This window comes from Bufo gargarizans, chromosome 7 (genome assembly GCF_014858855.1).
Source record: "Bufo gargarizans isolate SCDJY-AF-19 chromosome 7, ASM1485885v1, whole genome shotgun sequence".
Classification (NCBI taxonomy): Eukaryota; Metazoa; Chordata; class Amphibia; order Anura; family Bufonidae; genus Bufo; species Bufo gargarizans.
The window spans coordinates 203122068-203132107 of NC_058086.1; the positions used below are offsets into that span (position 1 = coordinate 203122068).

The following is a 10040-nucleotide window of genomic DNA, read 5'->3' on the forward strand; positions in this document are numbered from 1 at the left end:
CTGTTTGCAGGCGCTGGCAGTAAGCGATCACTACCCGGTGGAAGTGGAGATGAAACCAGCAAAAGGAAAAGCTGCCAAGAAGAAGTGACCGATGTCAGATGTCACCACATTTCCCATAGCCATCCTCCGGACAGGTCATTGATATCAGATTGTTGGGGATCCGACCCCCAACAGTCAGCTTTTAGAAGGGGGCCTCTTCATTGTAAACCAATCACAGCGCCGTCCACGGGATAGAGGCTGTGCTTGGTATTGCAGCGCAGTCCCATGCAGTTGAAGATGCACAAAGACCGTGTGACGATAAACACGACGTCACTGGTTGAGGAAGACACTGTGGTTCTTTCCGACAGATGAACTGTGAGTGCCGCGAGTCGGAACCCCTCTGATCAGATACTGATGACCTACCCATTATAGCTATATGAAACTGCCCAAATATTATGGTGCAAAACACAAAATGATTAAATCAATGCAACTTGTACAACCCTGCATGCAAGCGACATAGCAGCAGAAGAGAACCCAGAAGATGGAAGCAATTAAGGGGTTGGCCCATCTGGGACAATTACTGCATATGCAATGTCAGATTGGAAAGGGTCCTAGAGGTGGGACCTGCACCTACCTTAAAGCCCCTTTCACACAGGCGAGTATTCCGCGCGGATGCGATGAGCGAGATGAACGCATTGCACCCGCACTGAATCTAGACCCATTCATTTCTATGGGGCTGTTCACATGAGCGGTGATTTTCACGCATCACTTGTGCGTTGCGTGAAAAATCGCAGCATGCTCTATATTCTGCATTTTTCACGTAACGCAGGCCCCATAGAAATGAATAGGGTTGCGTGAAAATCGCAAGCATCCGCAAGCAAGTGCGGATTTGGTGCGATTTTCACGCACTGTTGCTAGGAGACGATCGGGATGGAGACCCGATCATTATTATTTTCCCTTATAACATGGTTAATACAGAATGCATAGTACAATAGCGCTGGAGGGGTTAAAAAATAAATACAAAATTTAACTCACCTTAATCCACTTGCTCGTGTAGCCGGCGTCTCCTTCTGTCTTAATCTTAGCTCTCTGTAGCAACAAGGACCTTTGGTGACATCACAGTCATCACATGATCCATCACCATGGTAAAAGATCATGTTATAAGGGAAAAATAATACAATCTACAGAACACCGATCCCAAGCCCGAACTTCTGTGAAGAAGTTCGGGTTTGGGTACCAAACATGTGCGATTTTTCTCACGCGAGTGCAAAACACATTACAATGTTTTGCACTCGCGCAGAAAAATTGCGGGTGTTCCCGCAACGCACCCGCACACATTTCCACAACAGCCGTGTGAAAGAGGCCTAAGAACAGGGCACTCGAAATGGACAGCATGCTGCACATGGGTGGTCTGCTCTCCATTCATGGCTATGGGAGTTCAGATATTTTCAGAACTCCCATAATGGTGAATGGGGGGTGGTCGTGCTGTTCACTTCGGGGCTCCCATTCTGGGATAGGAGAGGGACCTGAACCTATCGGACATTGCATAGCGATATAAAAATCAACGTTCCAGACGGACCAATCCCTTTAAGACCAGTCTACACATTTTGTAGTAGTAACCATGGTGACACATACCTGTAGAGGAACTGTATACACAAAACGGATCCCAATCAAGAGAGAGGCAGGAATAATTATTATTGCAGCATGCTACAGAATCATGATCATTTGGGTCCATTCACACGTCTGTAGAATGGGTGCGGAACGGGTGCAGACCAATTCATTCTCAATGGGGACGGAAAGGATGAGGATAGCACACATTGTGCTGTCCGCATTTTCCGGTCGGCGGCTCCGCAAAAAATAGAACATGTCCTATTCTTGTCCACAATTGCGGACAAGAATAGGCATATCTATAGGGGCGCCGGCCTGGTGTATTGCGGATCCGCAATACACTACGGATTCGTGAATGGACCCATTGTGCATTGACTTAAAAGTGCATTTGACTGAAGATTATGCTCAGACTTAAAAGGGTTTTCCAAGACTTCGATACTGACGGCCTATCCTTTGGATAAGGGTGTTAGACCCCCACCAATCAGTATTTAAGTCTCGGAAAACCCCTTTGATATTGTCACAGAATTATCACTGGTTTACTTATCACTGTACAGTCTATATATACACATCAATGAGATGTGTGCTGTGTATACATGTTACATGAATAAAATAGGTTTTTTTTATGTAGCGTTTGAGAATATATTATATCGAGTTCACCCCTGTGACAAGTGTAATGCCCCAAGCATGACTAACACACAAGACACGGATTAGATTAAAGGGGAATCCTGACAATTTAGGGCATATAAAAAGTTCTGGAGTGGGAGGCAAAGCTCTGGGTTCTTCAAAGAATGGTGCTGTGTCCACCCAGATCATAAAAAAAACTAAGGGTGTATGCCATATTTACACAGCATGGCGCCACCTTGTGTTTAAACTGAGTGCTGGTGGACACACATGATCAGTTCCTCTCCCCCAAAGCAAAGTCTCTGCATAGTAGTGACTCTGCTTTCTGCAGGACAGCTAATGGAAAGAGCTTTCTGTAATGCCCGAAGGAGTGAAGCTTCTGCAGTAGCATGGCAGTATCGTGGAGGAAATAAGAAGGCGCTACCAGAAGGGGAAGGAGACTGATTCTGTCTAGAGGCCAAACACCCTGCGCCAAGGTGGGCACAGAATAAAATGCTGACAAAGAATAATTGTTACCTGGAATTTAAAAGTTGCACTAAGGCCTCACGCACACAAACGTGGGTTGGGTCTGCATCCGTTGCTCGGTTCCGTGGCCCCACAATAAAAATAGAACACAACCTATTCTTGTCCGTTTTGCGGACAAGAATAGGCATTTCTATAATGGGCAGCAAATTGCAGAACGCACACGGGTGGCATCTGTGGCCCTAAGGTTGTATTCTCCATTCCTTCATGTTCAGCCCACCAGATATTCAGTTTGCAACCTACTCCTAGTTTCAGACATTTCTCATGTGGACGTGCAGACTTATAGAGCAGTCAGATACAGGAGCAGTGCTCCGACTGAGTTATGTCAGATTCAGCAGCACCACCAGCTCAGTGAAGGACTTGCACACACTCTGCTGAAGAAAAATTACATTAAATCTGTAATGAATATTTAGAAATCTGATTAACTCCCTCAGAACCAGGCAATTTTCCAATTTCTGCGTTTCCATTTTTTACTCCCAGCCTTCCCGTAGTTTCTAATGATACCATTTTGGAGTTTATATAACCTTTTGATCACATTTAATTTTTTATTTTTTTTTGGTGGAGGTGAAGGGACACACACACACACAAAAAAAAAGCGCAACTCGTCAATTTTGATTTTTCCTCCGCCCCCATTACTGCATTCACCATAATGGGAATTTTAATAGTATGGGAATTTTGGGACGCTGACTGACTATTTTTTATTTCAAAGAGATGGTACAGGTTTCTGGACATTATGCCGCTGTGGGTAACAACTGCGGCAGAGAAAAGTACAATTGTTCTTCCATTGCTCAGTACTTTCCCTAGCAGATTTATGTAACTATTTTCCTATAGGTGGCACTAGAGACACAGATTTCTTTCTTCCGGAGGAATACTTTTTCCCAGGGTGCACCACCTGGAGAGTCAGTACTTTTCAAGATATACACAACTGCCTCAATAATGAACCTAAAATGTATTTAAAAAAGGCACCGGTGACTTTTAGCCTAATTTCTGTGACAGAGGGTCACCGGAGTCATTTCGGATTTAATTTTTCTTTAATGTTGGTTCTGACACAAACGTCAATGCATTAAAAAAAAAGAAAAAAAAAATGATTAACATTGTACACAAGAACATACAAGAGCTCAGCTGAGCGGCTCCTCCTCGGGATTCAGATCAGGAAACAGTCTTGTAAACATGGAGGTCACTTCTTTCCAGATTTCTTTATTCCTCCACCAGCTTCAGATGACAAAAATAAAATTACCATTTTGGTAGGAAAAGACAACGAGATGTTAAAAGGCTTATGCATCTTCATGTACAAAGCGTTTTTCTGGGGTTGTTAAAGTCCTACTGAGATGCCTATGGGAACAAGGCTGTTTCTGCAGACTTAAAATTTGCTTTAAAGGGTTATTCCAGCTTTAATGTCAGTTTTCAATGTGGCCAGTACAGCACTAAGTAAAAAAGTCACTCACCTGCTCCCTCTCCTTTTGATCCCCCGGCCTGTAAACTTCCGAACAAGGTCATGTGCGCCAGAGCCGCCAATCACTGTCATGTCCACAAATTGCACGTCACTGCTTATGGACACAGTACCACTGAGTCCAGGGACTGGCTACAGCATCGCACGTGAATCCTGTCCGGATGGGTGCAGTCTGGGGACCGGAAGGAGCCAAATTGGACCCTGGGCGCTGGAACGAAGAGCAGGTGAGTACTTACTTTAGAATCAGCACTCTATTGGCCAAAATGAAAATGGACTTAAAAGCTGAAATAACCCCTTAAGCGGGTTCTTTTTTTTATTCTGATGACTTATCCTCTGGACAGGTCATCAGTATCTGATCGGTGGGGGTCCGACTCCTTGGACCCACACCAATCAGCTGTTTGAGAAGGCAGCGGTGCTCCTCGCAGCTTACCATAGGCCTTTGACGTCACATTCATCGCTCACGAAGCCTATGAGCAGTTCAGTTCCATTCCGGTGAATGGGCCGGGACTGCAGTGTAAAATACTGAGCTTGGTGGCTGTGAGGAGGCAGGGCCACTCACCGACGCACAGCGGTCTCCTCAAACAGCTGATCGGCAGGGTCCCCAGGTGTCGGACCCCCACCAATCAGATACTGAGGATAGGTCATCGGTATAAAAAAAAAAAAAAAAAAGGTCAGAATAGCCCTTTAAATGGGTTCTCCAGTTTGAAGTGAAAACCAGGCAACCCCCGGGATCTATCTGAAAAAAAAAAAAGGGACAGGTACTGCGCTGAGCTCTATTTACCTAGCTGCAGCAATGATGTCACATGTCACTGCTGCAGGCCATGACTGGACGTATTGGGTGCCCCACTGAGGCCAGTGAATGGCCACAGCAGTCACGCGATGTCGATGTGCTGCCTCCAGGTAAACCAGAGCGGCGACGTGGAATATGTCAAGTGACTACCTTTCTGTCCTTTATTTCAGGTGGATCATAGTAACATAACATAGTACATAAGGCCGAAAAAAGACATTTGTCCATTCAGTTCGGCCTGTCATCCTGCAAGTTGATCCAGAGGAAGGCAAAAAAAAAAAAAAACTGAGGTAGAAGCCAATTTTCCCCAATTAAGGGGAAAAAAATCCTTCCCGACTCCAATCAGAATAACTCCCTGGATCAGCGATCCCTCTCTAGTAGCTATAGTCTGTAATATTATTACACTCCAGAAATACATCCAGGCCCCTCTTGGACTCTTATTGTACTCACCATCACCACCTCCTCAGACAGAGAATCCCAGTGGTTCAGTTTCCCTTCTGAAGCCAGACATCCCCTTTAAAGAGGTTGCCTGAAGAAAAACCAGCTATCCACAGAATAGGTGATAATGTACAATTTCTGCGAGTCTGACTGCTGATGACCCCCACATATCGCAAGGGTCCTGCGTCCCCTGTTAGAATGGAGTGGTGAGCTCACGTGCGCATCATTGCTTAATTTTAAGTCTATGGAACTGACGGACATAAGGGTATGGACACACAGTGGAAATTCTGCTGCGTTTCCGCACCAAATCCACAAATTACATGCAGATTTTGCGACAGGTTTCACCTTATGCACTGAAATTGGCGGGATCTGAAACATAAATTGACATGTCAATTTAGGGTACTTTTACACGTGCGTTTTTCTTTTCCGGCACTGAGTTCCGTCAAAGGAGGTCAATGCCGGAAAACAACTGATCAGTTTTATCCCCATGCATTCTGAATGGAGAGAAATCCGTTCAGTCTTTTTGACTGATCAGGCAAAAGATAAAACCGCAGAATGCTACAGTTTTATCTCTGGCCCAAAAAAAAAACACTTGCCTGAATGCCGGATCTACATTTTTTCCCATAGGAATGCGCAGACCGAAAAAAATAAATAAAAATATAAATAAATGCCGGATGACACTGGAAAGACGGATGCGGCATTTTAATGCATTTTTCTGACTGATCAGGATCCTGATCAGTCTTACAAATGCCATCAGTTGGCATACAGTTTGCCGCATGCGGCAGGCACTTGCCGGATCACTCTGCCGCAAGTGTGAAAGTAGCCTTAGGCTGCAGATTACCTGTTGCACGTGGACGAGATTTCTTAAAACGCCATCCACTATGCTGGTACTGCAAAACATTGCCGATCTACCGCACACAAATCTGCGGCGTACGCACTGCAATGGACAGAGCAAAAATGACCACTGCGCCATTTAAATGGGGTACACTCGATCCCTGTTCCCATTATCAGGTGGGTCTCAGCACCCCCCTCCCCAGTGATTACACATCACCTAATGCTGTGGACAAATGTTTTTCATGGGCTGACCCCTTTATAAAAAAAAAAAAAAAAAAAACACACACCTAGCTGCAACGTTTGTGAGAAAAGCTGATAGAGAGCTACAGACTAGAGTCGATGATACGCCTCACAGAAGGACACCCTGTAGACAAGAGCACCCCTGGGGTGCACTGTAAGAAACTGCAGGAGCCAAAAAACAGGAACTGCCCCCCACTAGTGGAGATGAGGATCCAGTCCAGTCATTGTGTTGCATCACTACATGTGGACTTACTTAAAGGGCCCTTCTGGGAGGCTTTGCCTTTCAGTTCATCCAGCTTCTTCTGCTCTTCCTTCTGCTTTTGCTTGAATGCAACATCTTCCTGAAATAAGGAACACAGTTGACCACAAGTCCAACAGAGGCTTCCCAGAGGCATGAGAGAAAGCTCACAGTAACATAAAACGTTTCGCAACTTTCTCACATACTTTCTGTATATTCCTCACCAACAAGCAGCTTTCTGGATGTGCTGCAAAACCACGGTTGTTTCTATTCACTGACAACAAGCGGAGCCGATGGTGAATTTGCTAAACGTTTACTTTTTACGCTCAACAAGCTTTATGTACATTATGAACATTACACGGGGTCTATAGGACAATATTGCGCTGGCCTGGTACTATTTTAGGGTGCGTATAACTTTTTAATTGCTTGGTATTATACTTTTTGTGATGTAAGGTGACATAAAATGGCTTTAACACTTTTTTTTACGGTGTTATCTGTGGGGTTAGGTCAGGTGATATTTTTATACAGCAGGTTCTTACGGACACGGTGATACCCAATATGTATACTTAATTTTTTTATATATTTAACACAATAAAAGCATTTTAGAGAAAATAAAATAAAAAAAATCATGTTTTAGTGTCTCCATATTCTGAGAGCGTTATTTTTACATTTTTTGGGCGATTGTCTTAGGTAGGATATAATTTTTTGCGGGATGAGGTGACTGTTAGATTGGTACCAATGCCTATTTGATCACTTAGTGTTGCACTTTTAGTGATGTAAGGTGACAAAAAAAAAAAAATGTTTTTTTTTTTTAAGCACAGTTTTTATAAAAAAAATTTTTACGATGTTCACCTGGGGGGTTAGGTCATGTGATATTTTTATAGAGTCGATTGATATGGACACGGCTATATTTAATATGTCTACTTTTATTTTTTTCCCCTATTTTTTACAATTTTCTTTTACTTTATTTTGGGAAAAGGATGCTTTTATTTTTTTTTTTCAAACTTGAAACTTACAGGGGGCTGCATCTCACAGGCTGTCACGGAAGGCAGCCACGATGCCTAAGGAAGGCATCGGGCTACCTTACCTGCCATCGGGTACCTGTCATAGCAGCGCGGGGACCCAATGGCAACCGCGCAGGATCCCGCACGTGCCGCGGTCAGTGCTGACCACGGCACGTGCGAGGGTAATGTGCCGGCATCAGTGTTTTCACCGATGCCAACGCATACAGCAGGGGTCCTGCTATCAGTGACTGCTGGACCCTTGCCGCCGATCGGGCGGGCGCAGCTCCTGCACCCGCCCGATCAGCCCACCATACATGTACGGCGCTAGTCCTTAACTCACGGGCAACAGCGTGGTACATGTATGGCACGGGTCCTTAAGGGGTTAAGTATAATGGGATCTGGCGGAGATCCCTTAGGCATTTTGTCAGAAAATGTGGAGAATTGGCCGGATACAAACCACTGCACGCTAACCTTACACTATACATTGTTTACTCTAGTTTGGGGGGGGGGGGGGGGGGGTCGGAGATGACAGATTCCCTTTAAGGAATTAAAGGGTTTGCCCCAAGATATAAACTTGTCCTTTAGGGTGCATTCACATGACCGTATAAATGGATCCGCATCCGTTCGAAACGGGTGCGTACCCATTAATTTCAATGGGGCCGCAAAAGATGCGGACAGCATACAGTGTTCTGTGGCCCCGCAAAAATCATAGCGCATGTCCTATTCTTGACCACAACCGTGGACAAGAATAGGTTCTCTCTATATACCGCCGGCCATGTGCAGTGCGTAAAATAAGGAACGCACACAGCTGGTATTAGTGTTTTGCGGATCCGCAATTAGTGGACCGCAAAACACTTAGTCATGTGAATGTAGCCTAATCCACAGGATGGGGGTCAATGGGCGTCAGTGGGAGTCTGACCTCAAGAATGGATGCCCTGTGTCCCCCCCCCCCATATGAAGGATGTCCTGTATCCCCCCCATGTGATTAGTGGGGTCCCAGCCTTCAGACCTTCATTAACCTAAAAAGATCATTTTAAGTTTTGGTTCAACCCCTTTAAAGAGCAAATAAAACACTGTAAAGGGAGGGCACTCAGGCCGCCCATCCATGATCCAAAATTGACTCATTTGCCCTCAGTGGCCTCTGCTGATTTCTACACTGGTCTCCACTCATCTTTCCCAAGTGGCTGCATTTTTGGCCATTGACTATAATTTTAAAGATTGGTGGGGTTACAGTAGTTGGTCCCCCTTGATCGAACACTGGCCTCATGCCCTGGTGTTATACAGTCCTGATCAAAAGTTTAAAGACCACTTGAAAAAAAGGCAAAAAAAAATAAATCATATTTAGCATGGCTGGATCTTAACCCCTTCACGACCGCAATCAGTATATATACGTGATAGCTGCACATACCCCGTGCAGCTACCACGTATATAAACGTCAAACAAGCTCTTTAATCCAAGCGCTGCAAAGCGCTTGGATTAAAGCTTCTGCCCCTGCCCTGTATGCTGTCACGGACAGCATACAGTGCAGTAATGCCGGCAAGGGACCAATCAGAGTGGCCCCTTGCCGGCAATCGATCCGATTGGTTAGTCTGTGCAGACTAACCAATCGGATCGCGGCAGTGTTAAAATGCCGGTTTCAGGCTCTGATCTGCGCTCTGCAGATCAGAGCCTGAAAGCCGACAGTGTTCCTCATGCACACCCCCCCCCCCCCCGATCTGTGCCGCTCTAAGACCATGATGCCCCACTGTGCCTTGCCGATCTGTGCCCTCATCTCCTTCCTGCCATGCGATCCGCCCCTCCCCGCCCCCTGCATTAATTTTCTAGCCGCCCCTCCTGTAGTTTGTACCCCCCGATTTATCCCCCCCTCCCTTCCAGCGCTGCCCCCGATTCCCCATTCTGTGTGTGATGGCGGCGGCTCCATTCCTGAGCCGCCGCCATCAGCAGAGTGTCAGCTCTATGCTGACACTCTCCTGTAACCCCATAGATGCCGCGGTTGCGGCATCCATGAGGTTAACAGAGGGAGGGAGCTCCCTCTCTCCACCATCGGGGCTGCAGCGCTGTGATTGCAGCACCCGATGGTTGCCATGGCAACCGGACGCTTTGCAAAAGCGTCCGGTTGCCATGGCAAAGGTGTCCAGTGCTGCCACCTACAGGCAATCTGGAAGTATTATACTTTGCAATGCAAGAGCATTGCAAAGTATAGTACAACTATCAGCCCCACTGGATCTTCAAGATCCAAGAGGGAACTGATAAAAAAAAAATGTGAAAATAATAAAAGTAAAATAAATCAATAAATAAAAAATGTAAATAAAAAGACAT

At 45.6% G+C, this 10040-nt stretch overlaps 1 protein-coding gene across 3 annotated transcripts in view; it reads left to right on the forward strand.

Moving 5' to 3' along the window:
• LOC122943642 (deoxyribonuclease gamma-like) overlaps window positions 1-701 on the forward strand; it is a 24307-nt gene extending 23606 nt beyond the window's left edge. For all 3 annotated transcript variants that reach the window (XM_044301537.1, XM_044301536.1, XM_044301535.1), the window contains one exon: window positions 11-701. In XM_044301537.1, coding sequence (XP_044157472.1) covers window positions 11-88 — 78 coding nt within the window. In that variant the 3' untranslated portion in view covers window positions 89-701. The remainder of the gene's footprint in view (window positions 1-10) is intronic.
• The last annotated feature ends 9339 nt before the right edge of the window (window positions 702-10040 follow it).